This window comes from Bombyx mandarina, chromosome 08 (assembly GCF_030267445.1).
Source record: "Bombyx mandarina strain Sakado chromosome 08, ASM3026744v2".
NCBI lineage: Eukaryota > Metazoa > Arthropoda > Insecta > Lepidoptera > Bombycidae > Bombyx > Bombyx mandarina.
In genome coordinates this window covers 13,742,170-13,758,333 of record NC_143215.1, presented here as the reverse complement: position 1 = coordinate 13,758,333, position 16,164 = coordinate 13,742,170, and the positions used below count along the sequence as shown (strand labels likewise).

Below are 16,164 nucleotides of genomic sequence, written 5' to 3'. Positions count from 1 at the left end.
GTATTCGAATAGCAACAATAGGTATTTATTACTGGTGGTTTTTTACTAGTGGTAGAACCTCTTGTGAGTCCGCACGGGTAGGTACCACCGCCTCGCCTATTTCTGCCGTGAAGCAGTAATGTGTTTCGGTTTTAAGGGTGGGGCAGCCGTTGTAACTATACTTGAGACCTTAGAACTTATATCTAAAGGTGTGTGGCGCATTTACGTTGTAGATGTCTATGGGATCCAGTAACCACTTTAAACCAGGTGGGCTGTGAGGTCGTCCACCCATCTAAGCAATAAAAAAAAATACGAGCATTACTAACATTTATTATCTAACCTAAACAAGTGAAAATCCGGCAAGCTTCGTTGAAACTATTGCTAATCGTATCTAAAGTATCGATTTGTTAAAATAATTCGCACGCCACCTATCGTACTTTAATGGTACTAATACAGAAATCTGTAGGTATCACCAGCAGCAACTGTATGAATTATCATTACAATATATTTGTAGGCAGCGGCTTGGCTTTGCCCCTGGCATTGCTGACGTCCATGAGCGACGGTGACCACTTACCATCAGGTGGGCCGTATGCTCGTCTGCCTACAAAGGCAATAAAAAAAAATTTAATAAGGTTTAGGAACGCAGACAACAAACATGTATTCACACATCGTTTTTTTTAATTCAGATTCTATTCAATGCGTCGAAATTCATCAGTGTGTTTAATGCGAGTTTTTAACTTCTCGACCGCGTAAAAGTTAACTCAAATTCGTATGGAGTTTCAACAGATCCCCTAGCGGCAAACGAAGTGGACACAACCCCAAGATTACATGATTACTACACTATAGGTATTGGCTCGCCAATGAATGAATTAATTAATTAACTTTCTTCAAAAAAATTTCCGAAACATGTAAATTAGCGTATATGTTCAGGAAATAGCTACTCCTAAATCAATTTTTGGGAAAAATTATACCTACCTTCAGTTTCATTTTATAAGCATCGCCGCCATCTTTGAATATTCCTATTGATGATAAGCCCTAATAATATCATTATTAGTATTATTATATAGTCATAGCGTAAAATGTAGATTAAATTAAATTCATTTATTATTTAATAGACATTACTAATAGAGATTATTAGATTAATAAATAATAAGATTAAGCAATCGGTTTTAAAAAAAATGACAATTACGATAAATTTAAGCGCCTTAAAAGCTTTACCTAAGTATACGAGTCTTCTAAAATCAGACCTGGATAGTGAGGTGAAAGTCTAAATTTTCGTGACCTCTTTCTTTCCGATCAAACCACGATTAAAAATTTATTAAATATTTTTTAAAACACACAGTTTCAAGTAGACAGTGTAGCGGCCTGTAATAACAAAAATATGGCGCCGTGGCGCTAAACAAAAACAGATTCCAAGGTCTGTTGCCACGATAATAGTTCGTTCGTTATGCATAATCGACTGACTAATAGTTACTGGTTCTGAATCGATTATTATTAAAAAAAATTATTGCCTAGGTGTGTGGACGAGCTCACAGCCCACCTGGTGTTAAGTGGTTACTGGAGCCCATAGACATCTACAACGTAAATGCGCCACTAACCCTGAGATATAAGTTCTAAGGTCTCAGTATAGTTACAACGGCTGCTCCACCCTTCAAACCGAAATGCATTACTGCTTCACAGCAGAAATAGGCGGGGCGGTGGTACCTACCCGTGCGGACTCACAAGAGGTCCTACCACCAGTAAAATTAAATTAAATCTATAATTCTCGCATTTATGTTATTTTTTTATTTCACAGTCGCCGTGGCCTAAAGGATAAGACGTCCGGTGCATTCGTGTTGAAGCGATGCACCGGTGTTCGAATCCCGCAGGCGGGTACCAATTTTTCTAATGAAATATGTACTCAACAAATGTTCACGATTGACTTCCACGGTGAAGGAATAACAGGAAAGCATTTATAAATACTGTTACAATTAAAAATAAACAAAATATTACATTTGAATTTGGAATCTGTCATTTTTATATGATTGCTCATTGAGCTTTCTCATTTTGGCGCCAATACATTGTACAATATTTTGCGATATTAAAATGGAGTGGGGTGATAAAGAGAACCAAATCGCTGTGATTGCAGTACACAAAGTAGGTATGGAGACAAATGCAATTTTTTAAACTCTCCATACGCTTGCTATTAGTAAAATGTTTGTGTACCGGGTGTATTAATAGGTGCAATGAGACCTCCTCTGTTTGTGACAGAAAAATATCTGGCCGTCCACGTAGTGTTCGTACGAAAAAGGTAGACTGCTTTAGTAAGGGAAAGAATTCGAAGAAATCCTGTCCGAAAGCAAAAGATTTTATCTCGGGAGATGAAGATGGCACCTGGAACCATGTCGCGTATTTTAAAAGATGACTTAGGACTTGCAGCCTATAAGAGACGTACTGGTCATTTCTTAACTGATAATTTAAAAGAGAATAGGGTGGTAAAATCGAAACAACTACTGAAGCGGTACGCAAAGGGAGGTCATAGAAAATTTTTGTTTACGGATGAAAAAAAAATTTTTTAATTGAGCAACATTTTAACAAACAAAATGACCGTATTTATGCTCAAAGCTCTAAGGAAGCTTCCCAATTAGTTGACAGAGTACAACGTGGGCACTATCCGACTTCAGTGATGGTTTGGTAGGGTATTAGCTATGAAGGAGTGACTGAGCCATACTTTTTGAAAAAGGTATCAAAACATCGGCTCAAGTTTACCAAGATACCATTCTTGAGAAGGTAGTGAAGCCCCTTAACAACACCATGTTCAATAATCAAGAATGGTCCTTCCAGCAAGACTCGGTGCCAGGTCATAAAGCTCGGTCTACGCGGTCTTGGTTGGAAACGAACATTTCGGACTTCATCAGAGCTGAAGACTGGCCGTCGTCTAGTCCCAATCTTAATCCGATGGATTATGATTTATGGTCAGTTTTAGAGAGTACGGCTTGCTCTAAACGCCATGATAATTTGGAGTCCCTAAAACAATCCGTACGATTGGCAGTGAACATTTTTCCCATGGAAAGAGTGCGTGCTTCTATTGATAACTGGCCTCAACGTTTAAAGGACTGTGTTGCAGCCAATGGAGACCACTTCGAATAAACTTTTTATACTTTAAATTTTTTTATATTTATGTATTAAACTAACACACTGTAAAAGTAACATATGTTATTTGCCAGTGATTTTTTTGTTTTCCTTTGTAACAGTATTTATGGCCAGACTAAGTAGGTATATGTTAATTAACTGTTAAAACGTATAATATATATTTCTCGATAAATTTTATTGCTTTCAATTAATAATATCCATATAAACATCAAGCAAAACCAAGGTCAAAAAATAGCAACGATATCGTTCGGGTGTAAACAAAACTATAAAAGCGGCATGACAAAAAAAACTTGATATTATTGTAAAAACAAGAATAAATCTAAGGAAACCTCTAGATGGAGAGACTTTGGTAAACTCTATATTTTTAATTGCACATTATAATAAAGTTTTTTTTTTTTTAAGTGAAAACTTCTTTAGAATCGTTGTGATTTCAAACCGGATGCAACGAAAAAAACGACAGGTAAGAGACACAAATACAAAAATGTGTAGGATGAAGCCAGCAAAGAATGAGACAGAAATATACTATTTAATACAGCGCCATCTGTGAGATTTTTTAATACTAACGTGTGTATGAAAGCTCTTGTAGTGAATTTAGCGGATCGTTTGGAACCTCTGGGTCTGCGGAGGGACTTCGGTTCCCTCTGTATTTTGTACCGTATGTTCCATGGGGAGTGCTCTGAGGAATTGTTCGAGATGATACCGGCATCTCGTTTTTACCATCGCACCTCCCGCCACCGGAGTAGAGTTCATCCATACTACCTGGAGCCACTGCGGTCATCCACAGTGCGTTTCCAGAGGTCTTTTTTGCCACGTACCATCCGGCTATGGAATGAGCTCCCCTCCACGGTGTTTCCCGAGCGCTATGACATGTCCTTCTTCAAACGAGGCTTGTGGAGAGTATTAAGCGGTAGGCAGCGGCTTGGCTCTGCCCCTGGCATTGCTGAATTCCATGGGCGACGGTAACCACTCACCATCAGGTGGGCCGTATGCTCGTCTGCCTACAAGGGCAATAAAAAAAAAAAAAAAAAAAAAAAAAAAAAAAATTTTAATTTAGGATTATACGTGAAATTAAAATATTAATTCACAGAGGGCGCTAACTTACAATTATTTACTAATGACAAAATTTTACATATACTTAAGACGTTTAGGATAATTGTATTTTAATTTTGGAAGGTTTCACTTCTACCACGTGTGAATTGCACACATTTTGTTTTTTTTTATTGCCCTTGTAGGCAGACGAGCATACGGCCCACCTGATGGTGAGTGGTTACCGTCGCCCATGGACTTCAGCAATGCCAGGGGCAGAGCCAAGCCGCTGCCTACCGCTCAATAAGTGCTCTTAAGAATTGTTTGCAGCAGAGTTGATCCTTTATACACGGGTAACAACAGTGCAACTTAAACATCATTTTTGCCATGTATCATCATTATCAGTTGTTGGAATGAGCAAGATGTTCCCCGATTGCTATGACACGTGCTTCTTCAAACTGAGGATTAAAATGAGTCCCAGTGGTAGGTAGCGGTTTGGCCGTTTCCCTGGCATTGCTGATGCGATGTTAACCAATTATCATTTTAGGCCTTATATCTTAGATAGGATCTTAGGTTAGTCTGTCTTCCGAAGTCTTCAGTCCGCGCGGGTCGGTACCACCACCCTGCCTATTTCTGCCGAGAAGCAGTAATGCGTTTCGGTTTGAAGGGTAGGGCAGCCGTTGTAACTATACTTGAGACCTTAGAAATTATATCTCAAGGTGGGTGGCGCATTTACATTGTAGATGTCTATGGGCTCCAGTAACCACTTAACACCAGATGGGCTGTGAGCTCGTCCATCCATCAGAGCAATAAAAAAAATAAAAAGAAAAATTCAAAGACAAGCGCATACAAATGACAACGCAATTTACAACCCAATCAACCAATTTTTTTCAAATCTATATATTAATACGTGAAGCAAAAACTTTGTACCCCTTTTTACGAAAATTGCGCGGACGGAGGAGTATGACATTTCCCACACTTATAGAGAATATAGAGAAGAAGTGCACAATGCTAATATTTTTTAATAATAATGCATAAAAGATACATTAAATCAATAAAGAAAACATTACACACACTACATACAATGTATTTGACGCACACACGCAAGCGTACTATTTATTGTCAAACTTTTGTTCTTGACGTCTGTTGTCAAATTGAGAATAGATTATATATTGTTTGTATTTGATAATATTTTTTTATAGTGTAGTCTTGGCGAAATTTGTGATTATAGAAGTATAAAATACAATCATAATAGTGTACAAACTTACCAATTCCAATTAATTATAGTCGAATTTCGACTACTGCGGGACCTCTAGTAAATAATAATTATTGGAAATTTTAAATAATCTATATCAAATTTAACACTGATAACAATGCATGATGTTGAATTTGACTAATCATTGTTTTCGTGTATGATATTTCATCGTTTTTGGGCTCCCAATGACGTCAGACGTAACGAATTTGCGTTCAACTCAATTTCGGAAAATTTAAAGACCGTTATGCTAAAGTATTTACAAAAATTAAAAAATAACACAGTCCGCTGAGCACCCTAATCGCTACATAGTATAAAACAAAGTTGCTTTCTCTGTGCCTATATCTGTCTGTCCCTATGTATGCTTAAATCTTTAAAACTACGCAACGGATTTTGATGCGGTTTTTTTTAATAGGTAGAGTGATTGAGGAGGAAGGTTTATATGTATAATAACATCCATTAAACAGTGGAGAAATCAATAATAAATTACAGTTTCTGGAGCGAAGCGAGGGCGGGTCGCTAGTACATACATATATGTGTGTCATCAGATCACATTAATACAGTTTTTATATTCACCTCGTCTAGATTAGTCGAACGAGCATTCGAATTGGAATCAGATGTGGCAGGCGGGTTTTTTTTTTTTTTTATAAAACATTGCTTGACGTTGAAAACAAATCAATAAGTGTCTATGAAATTATTTAATCAGTAATAAGGGTATTTTTATAATACGCTTTTATTAGCTTCAGACGTATCTATGTTTGTAACGGAATCTTTGAACATGATTTTGATCCCCTTCAAAACGTCGGATTAACTCGAAATTTGTTATACTTATTAAGGACCGATGACAATTCAATATTAAAAAAAAAAAGATTTTTTTTTTAGAAAAAATTGAAATTCAACTAAAAAAATTAATAAATAATAATTTAAAAAAACTAGCAAAATACGCTTTTATAGAAAATTCAACTAAAAAATAGAAAATAAATTTTAATAAATTTGAATTAAAAATAGTGTAAGAAAAAATGATTTTATTGTAAAAAAGCGTGGGGTGCATGGTATCAGTAGTTATAAATATTTTATTATATTATTAAAATATTAAATATATTTATTAAAATTTATTTTCTATTTTTTATTTGGATTTTCTATAAAAGCATATTTTGTTAGTTTTTTTAAACTATTATTTATTGTTTCCATTGTATGCGAATGACCCAGCAATGGAGTAGTTAGAACATCATTTGAAATTCCTCGTGCAATTTACAGAGAAGGGTTGGTGATGTACATACTTTGTTATCGTGAACCCAAAGATTAGGCTGTTTCATGCGAATCTAAAGTCGAATATGAATCATATTTCGCACTACATTAAAATAATTAATTACTGGTCGTAATATTTAAAAATCAAAATGCGGGTTACACGTGCGTGCGACCGATTAGGCCACTTCTTATTGAAGGTGTATTTTAGAAATATTATACCTTTAAACGAGCAATTCTTGTATATCAATATATAATATAATCTGAACCTCGGAAACGGCTACAACTATTTTCATAAAATTTAGTATACAGGGGATTTCGGGGGCGATAAATCGATCTAGCTACGATTCATTTTCAGAAAATGTTGTTTTATTCGTGTATTCAACAATCAGCTCTTCGCGACATCTATTGGCGAATAATAATACTATTTTTCTTAATTGAGGGCAACTAGCCGCTTTAAAGACGCAAAACAAGATGGCGTTATCAAAAAAAAAAAACCGTCATGTAGTATAATTTAAACGCAGAAGTCATAAAACTGACATAAAAGCGATGATTTATTTGTTATTACAACTGCGATCGCCTTGTTATTATTCATTTGTTATCCGTACTTAGGAGCGTGGATTTCCTAAGGTTTACACTGTTTTGTTAATGCGACGTAAATTTTTTTATTTTTTTTATTGCCCTTGTAGGCAGACGAGCATACGGCCCACCTGATGTTGAGTGGTTACCGTCGCCCATGGACTTCAGCAATGCCAGGGGCAGAGCCAAGCCGCTGCCTACCGTGAATAATAATAGTGAATAAATATTGTTTTTCATCTTTAACTTTAAAAGCAATTACAGAAAAGTGTACCGCTTCGAGTTTTTTTTTATTACCTGGTTGGGTGGACGAGTTCACGGCCCACCTTGGGTTAAATGATTACAGGAACCCATAGAAATCAAAAAATTTAATTAGCACAACTGCCGCTCTACCATTCAAACCTAAACGCATTACTGTTTCGCGGCAGAAATAGACTAGATGCTGGTATCTAGCCCTGCGGGCTCACAAAACGCACTACCAATAATAATCTTTAAAACGATTGGAATGTGGTTTGCGATTTAAAAAAAATATATAATTACATAACAACTTCCATTGATTTCTACGAATCGAATCCGGTGTGCTTAGTGTGAGTTTTTAACGCTCTCGATAGCGTAAAAGCTAACTTTAATACGTATGCAATTGGAACAGCGCCCCTAGCGGCAAACGAAGGCAAACGTTCCAACTCGTTCCAACGTTCCAACTTTACTAGTGGGAGGACCTCTTGCGAGTTCCGCACGGGTAGGTACCACCATCCTGCCTATTTCTGCCATGAAGCAGTAATGCGTTTCGGTTTGAAGGATGGGGCAGCCGTTGTAACTATACTTGAGACCATAGAGCTTATATCTCAAGGTGGGTGGCGCATTTACGTTGTGGATGTCTATGGGCTCCAGTAACCACTTAACACCAGGTGGGCTGTGAGCTCGTCCACCCATATAAGCAATAAAAAAAAAAAAAAAAAACTCCATACAAATTTGAGTTAACTTTTACGCTATCGAGAACGTTAAAAACTCACACTAAGCACACGGATTGCGGGTAACAATGGACATGGCAACTGATCAGTATATGAACGAGACGATGATACAATTGAAACTGATTTGTGTATTGAGACGTCGCTGTCATACTAAATACATTTTTATTACGAAGACCGGTCGTAAACCTGTCGCTCTAGTCTGCCGTAAGAATATATTACAATATAATAATATGTAGTTTAAAAACTTAAAAAAATATCACGCTCAAGCATAAAATCGAAACAACAATTATTTTCATCTTTTTCTTATCCTGTTCATACCGGTTAAAGCGATATTAAAATTTCAAAGAAGTTAAAATTAGTGTATCGTCGCAGTCCTTGATGCGTATGCAAGATTTCTTGTTAATCAGACGTCTTGAAGTCTGTGAAAATGGCGCTCAAAGATTACGTGGCCGTACAAACAAATACTAGATAATGACCGAGCTTTGCTCGTTTTTTTTTTTGATAACGCCATCTTGTTGTGTCTTTAAAGCGGTCAGTTGCTCTCAATTAAGAGAAATAGTATTATTATTCGCCAATAGATGTCGGGAAGAGTTGATTATTGAAAACACGAATAAAACAACATTTTCTGAAAATAAATCGTAGCTAGATCGATTTATCGCCCCCGAAATCCCCTGTATACTAAATTTTATGAAAATCGTTGGAGCCGTTTCCGAGATTCAGATTATATACATATATATCGACGCTTGAAAGGCAAACGTGACTAAGCGACAATGCGTGAATTTTACAGTGGACTAATTTAAAGTTGAAATACCTGAAAAAAATTCTATTTTAACGAATCTAGCTGTAGGATTGATATGATTTTAATAGACCTAGAAATATATTTTTTTTTGCGCATCGAGTATGGTTATTACCTATTATTTATGTACAAAGCAGTTATTGTCGCTTAGTTACGTTTGCCTTTCAAGCGTCGATATTAATATACAAGAATTGCTCGTTTAAATGTATAAGATACATATCAAGCTATTAAAAGCGTGTTAAAAATAACGCATTATCGAGGTTTTAATTTTACGGTGAACCGTTTTTGTTTTGTATTATTATTCGCTGGTATCCTAAGGGGTTATTCTAGCTACGCTTGGACGGGTAAGTGAGCTCACGGACTCAACTTGAGAGAATTTGCTAACACTAGCCCTAGCAAGAGCAGTGCTACGCAGAATCTACCACGGGATCGCAATCGCGTTTGTGACTTCGAACAAATTAAAATCTTAAAATAGCCAGCAATATTCACGATTATTATTAACTAGCGGCCCGCTTCGGCTCCGCTCGGGTCGTTAACAAAAATTTCCACGACGTGGTTTTATATTTTAAAATAAAAGAATACTTATTGCCGTATAACTATAATAGTTAGACATAATATGGTGTCGCGAAACTTTTTGTAAATAATAATGTGTTCGACAAAGTCGTGGTAGATTATTTTATTCTATCATCAATAGTTTTCGCAGGGTACGAGGTGTAAAGAATATTTTAGGTATTTGTTTTGCACCTAGGGTTACATTATTCGAGTTTTAGTAAGAATCCTTGATTTTTTTCAAAAAAGATTATAGCCTATGTCACTCGGAAATAGTGTAGCTTTCAAACAGTGAAAGAATTTTTCAAATCAGTTCTACTGAAACTACTGTTTCGGAGCCTATTCAATACAATACAAACAAACAAACAAATCTTTCCTCTTTATAATATTAGTATACAAGTATAGATACTGTATAAACCAATAGAGAAAATTATGGCCTTCCTATGTCGGCCTTCCAGACAGAACATTCGCGAAACAGCAACACTGAAAGGCCAAGGAATAAAGGAGTTACAAAAAAAACCAGGAAATTTTAAACGTTACTTAACATTCTTAATGTGTAACAATTAATCATTGTTCCTATTATCGGATTGTTCAATTAATTCAATGACCTTCTGTATACAGCCAAGTTGCCGTGTTGGCCTCGACCAAGTGCCATCAATTTGGCCAATTTACATACTTACCAGTGGTCCCCTACTAGTCGAAATTCGACTTTAATTAATTGATATTATATGTTTGAACATTATCAGGGTTCTATTGTCAAAGACTATTATACTCCTATAATCACAGATTTCGCCAAGACTACACTATAGACAAATAATATTAAAGACAAAGAATATTAATCTATTCTCAATTTGACCACAGACTTTAATAATAAACAGAAGAGTATATAAATATTATGTGTGTGTGTGTCAAACACATGGTAGTGTGTGTAATGTTTTTTTTATTGACTTAATGTATTTTTATGCTTAATTTTAAAAAGATATTAGCATTCTGCTCTCCTCTATATTATCTGGAAGTGTGGGAAATTTCATACTCCTTCGTCCGTGCAATTTTCGTAAAAAGTGGTACAAAGATTTTGCTTCACTTATATAATATATAGATACACCAGTTGCTTGCCTACATTTATTTAAATTATCATTATAATATTTTATTTCGCAAATGAGATTTACTTTCATTCCCTAACGGATGATATAAAAACACAATATGTATACAATGTATACATATATCAGAGCCGGTTCAATGCCCTCTTTATCGGCACGCTTTCCGCCTGTGTATGTACGTAATTATAACATTATTTATTAACACGATGCATATGTTTTTATGTGCTGAGTTTCTAGAATTTTTTTATAATCGAATAAAGGCAAATTGACATATTCTGTGTTTTAATTTAGATTAGTTTTACGATTTAAACTCGCGTTATTTATTCTAACATTACATTACAATACAATATATTATTATAAGCATATTATTAATACAATAATACAGTAATATATTATTGTATTATAAAATAATAATAAAAAAGCAAGATTAAATCGTAAATGTACTTTTAATTATGTTTCCGTCTCGCGAAAACCGAAGGATATATTATTGTACTATATTATGTTTTCACTAAAGCATATACTTTTTTAACTGATCTAAAAGTAACCATATCTAGTGCTATCAACAAATATTGCTCCGTGATGAACACACTCGCCGTGGCCTAAAGGATAAGACGTCCGGTGCATTCGTATCTAGCGATGCACCGGTGTTCGAATCCCGCAGGCAGGTACCAATTTTTCTAATGAAATATGTACCTAACAAATCTTCACGATTGACTTCCACGGTGAAGGAATAACATCGTGTAATAAAAATCAAATCCGCAAAATTATAGTTTGCGCAATTACTGGTGGTAGGACTTCTTGTGAGTCTGCACGGGTAGGTACCACCGCCCTGCCTATTTCTGCCGTGAAGCAGTAATATGTTTCGGTTTGAAGGGTGGGGCAGCCGTTGTAACTATACTGAGACCTTAGAACTTATATCTCAAGGTTAGTGGCGCATTTACGTTGTAGATGTCTATGGGCTCCAGTAACTACTTCCATCTAAGCTATAAAAAAAACACAGCTTTACGTAATATTTTCAAAATACTAAAAAAATAGTATTATATGATGGTACATCACGCATCTACCGTGACTTGATAGATAAGACATGATATAAACTTATTACTGCCATATCATTAATTATTACCAAATTGTATTAAGTTATATCTATTTTAGTTGCCAAGTATTTTTTCGGTTGTGCTTAAAGAAAGTTCGAAATGCAGACAGCCGTTATTTAAATGCAAATTAGAATTCGTTCCTCTTCACAATACGTGTTGGCTTGGACAAAATACGTAAAAAAACAGAAATTTGTTGATTAATAGCTCATAGTCAGAAGGACTATTGCAATGTTAGATCTCTTGTTTTAGAAACAAACAGTGTAGTATCTTATTACGGCCAAAACAAACGTTTTATTTTTTGTTTTCATTTCTTTAATGAAAAAAATCATACGTTTATAACAATACGCATTCTTTCATTTCTTGGCTTATTTCATAAAAAGTATGATTAATGTATGCATTATTAAATTATTCTCGAATACGTTTACATATTTCTTAAGATGCATAATGTATGGTTAGATAAACCAAAACATATTAAATTTAATTATGAAAATTATGCTTGACAACGCGCAGCAGCGGCGCCATCTTGTAAATTCATGAGTTTTCCCGCCATCGTTAATTTGTGTAATCAACTGTATTATTCAACAAGATGTTTTCGTCTAGACGTATTTATTATTCTTGATAATGTCTTGATAAGATTACCTCTGACAAGTTCTTTTTAAATCTTTTTTTTTTCTTCAATTATTTGTAAAAGCAACCGCTGCTTCCTTGTATAAAATATGGCAACTTTTTTTGGGTGTAGACAGTAGTCAGTCCTTTGGTTTTAGGCAGTTGTGAGAGTGTAGCCGCTGACATTACCATGATCCAAGAGTATTGAATATAAGTGAACCAACGCATTACACGGCTGAAATAGGCAGGATGGTGGTACCTGCCATTGATGATAACTACTGATGACTGCATCGCTAAAGATCACTAAGCCGTATCAGACGAACGAGAAAAATTTCCAAAGAAGGTGTTTGTCTTACTGGTAGTAGGACCCATTGTGAGTCCGCGCGGGTAGGTACCACCGCCCTACCTATTTCTGCCGTGAAGCAGTAATGCGTTTCGGTTTGAAGGGTAACCGCCGCTGTAACTATACTTGAGACCTTAGAACTTATACCTCAAGGTGGCTGGCGTATTTACGTCGTATATGTCTATAGGCTCTAGTAACCACTTAACACCAGGGGGGCTGTGAGCTCGTCCACCCATCTAAGCAATAAAAAAAAACTGTCGCATATAAAATCAAGTGTTAGGCACGAGAAAGCTGTACGCGCGTCGGATGCCGCACTTGTTCACGTCAGACCAAAAATGTGTTCGAACGAAAATTTCTAAACGCTCTATTTGCGTAGTTTAGGTGAAATAAATCCGAGTTTTGGCGCCAATTAATAACTGTATTATAGATGAAAGTTGGAGACACCATTACATACATCGAAACAAAAATACAGTTAAAACAGTGGCCTGTAAAGGGCAAACCGGTTTCAGAAAAAGCAAAAACTGTTTTTCTGACTAGAAAATTGATGGCCACTGTTTTTATGGGATAGTCATAGAGAGAGTTATCTCTTAAACAATTATCTTCAAAAAATTTTTTTATTGCCCTTGTAGGCAGACGAGCATACGACCCACCTGATGGTGAGTGGTTACCGTCGCCATAGAGTTCAACAATGCCAGGGGCAGAGCCAAGCCGCTGCCTACAGCTTGATACTCTCCAAGGAAGAGTAAAGGGAAGGAATAAAGGGATTCAAATAGGAATAATCATTATCAGAAGCATACTATGCATCATTACTTGATCAACTAAAGGTAGAAGTTGCGGAAAAGCGGCCACATTTACAGAAAAAGAAAATCCTCTTTCATTATGCTTCACTAGCGCACATGCGCTTCTTCGCGCACTTCTTGAAGTCGTCGTGGCCTAACAAATAAGACGTCCGGTGCATTCGTGTTAAGCGATGCGATAATTTTGTTAATAGTAGTCAAAATTTAGGTAAACTAAGAAAAAAAAACTAAAACTAAACTACGCTCTTTTGACAGTTTTTATGCGAAAAATACTGGTGATAGGTACCACAAATGTTTCCGCATATTAACTCAATTTCGAATATTTTTGGAAATTGTACACTTTTAATGCGAAAAGACAAAATATGAACGTTCAAAAGGCGAAACGCTTAGCTGAATTACACAAATATTGTTTTCCGTTTGTATTGGGGTATATTTAATGGCGACCGAGTAGTGGCGGTATAACCATAATCCTGGCCAGTGGTCAGAGGAGGCTTCAGAGGCCTTGGGGTTCAAATAACCTCAAAAAGTCTGGTGCAGAAGGCAAGAGGAAACCACTGCAACTACTTTCCCAAGAAAATCGTCATGGAAGTAAACATTATATTTATATATATATTTATATTTATATATATATTTATATTTATATATATATTTATATTTATATATAGTATGTATATTTAGTTTATGTTTGAGAAACGATTTTCTTATATCCTGAATAATTACCTAAGTGAAATTCCTGATTAAAATAAAGAAACAAAATAATAATTAGATTTACACAACGCGCGATACGAAAAAAAAAACAATCAAAAGTTCAACGAACCTGAGAGTATTATTGGAACAAGTGCGTGTTGCGATACGAAGCTATATAGATGCAAAATATATTGTTAGAAAAATTTATATTTTTTTCATAGACGTAAGCCATGAAAACGGGACGCAGCTGTAAAAATAACGCACTCAAATACCGATGTGTTTAGTACCGAATGAACTCACGTAAAAAATTGCCGAGAACGTTTGTCGGGTAACAAACATGAAAAATCTTTGTTATTTCCAGACATATACACGGGGTAAATCAAAATCAATATTCCTTGAGAGGCCTGCTAACGGATGGAACGTGTTAGCTGCTGATATAAAAATATCTAAACCAGCCTTTCCCAAAATGGACGATAACGCCCCCTTGTGGGTGCTGCAGGCTTAATGGGGGGCGGTAATAGACCCAGATAAAAATGGGGGCGTAGTGTAGAGCCTTGGGAGGCGATTTGTAATTTCATCTAGGAGGACTCTTAGATACCAACTGAGCTCTCGCTATAGTGGTTTTTTAAGTAGGTAGAAAAAATGGGGGCGCTAAAAAATTATATATTCTCAAAGTGGGCAGTAGACAAAATAAGTTTGGGAGCCACTGATCTAAACAAACGTGATATGTAGATAAGCAGAGGAACAAGCCACGTAAATATTCGTGAAAGATTGTTTGAGATGAGACTGTGTTTCTGCCCACTGAGTTTCTCGCTGGATCTTCTCAGTGGGTCGGGTTTCCGATCCGGTGGTAGATTCTGCGAAGCACTGCTCTTGCTAGGTTCAGTGTTAGCATCACTCCGGTTTGAGCCCCGTGAGCTCACCTACTAGTTAAGGTTACGCTGCTGCAAGGCTAACAGCTTAGGAAGGAAAAAGGCGGTATTCATGTACGAACTAGAAGGCGTACCTGATTAGTGGTGAGGTCCCATTGGTCCGTCACAAAAGACCGTCTGCTGTACAAGAAGACCGGGACCTGGTGATCTTTAACGGGAGCCGGATCGCTGTTCACCCGGACCACGGTCAGGTGGGTCGTTGTCGTACCAACTGTTCAACAGAAATAAGAGAGAAATAAGAGACATACATTTTATGATTGTAACGGCCGTCTGGTGTAGTGGTAAGTGACATGGTCACTACACAAGGGGGTCGCGGGTTCGAATCCCGCCAAGGGAAGATATTTGTGTGATATAAATATAAAATATCTTTTCCAGGTTTATGGATGTATATTATATATATGTATGTGTATAATAAAAATCTTACATTTATTTCCGTTATCTGGTACTTGTAACAAAAGTTCTTTACGAACTTAGCACGGGACCAGTTAACGTGGTATGATTGTTAGTAAATATATATATGTATGTAATAAGACAAAAGATATTTTTTATAGGCATTATTACTTTAGAACTTTTTTATAAGTGAATCAATTTTGATGGTATTTTTTTAAACTGATGTTTCTCATGTTGTCCCAGTTATTTTTTTATCGAGATTGGACAGGTAGTTTTTTAGTTATTCTTTTTTTATTTTATTTATTGCTTAGATGGGTGGACGAGCTCACAGCCCACCTGGTGTTAAGTGGTTACTGGAGCCCATAGACATCTACAACGTAAATGCGCCACCCACCTTGAGATATACGTTCTAAGGTCTCAGTATAGTTACAACGGCTGCCCCATCCTTCAAACCGAAACGCATTATTACTTCACGGCAGAAATAGGCAGGGTGGTGGTACCTACCCGTGCGGACTCACAAGAGGTCCTACCACCAGTAATAAGTTTAGTATAGTTATTCTTAAGAATGCAATTGTTTTCGACTTCAAAATCTTGTATTATGTTACACGATGTTATTCGTTCATTGTGGATGTCGTTTATATTAGGTACTTTTATTCCCTACCTAATCGTCAGTAGCCTAAGGGACTATT

General features: G+C 36.2%; 1 protein-coding gene across 2 annotated transcripts in view; it reads right to left on the bottom strand.

The window, feature by feature from the left end:
- LOC114247288 (GATOR complex protein NPRL2) overlaps positions 1-16,164 on the bottom strand; it is a 75,923-nt gene that overhangs the window by 47,605 nt on the left and 12,154 nt on the right. For both annotated transcript variants that reach the window (XM_089729267.1, XM_028180211.2), the window contains exon 4: positions 15,160-15,296. In XM_089729267.1, the coding sequence (XP_089585393.1) occupies positions 15,160-15,296 (137 nt within the window). The remainder of the gene's footprint in view (positions 1-15,159; positions 15,297-16,164) is intronic.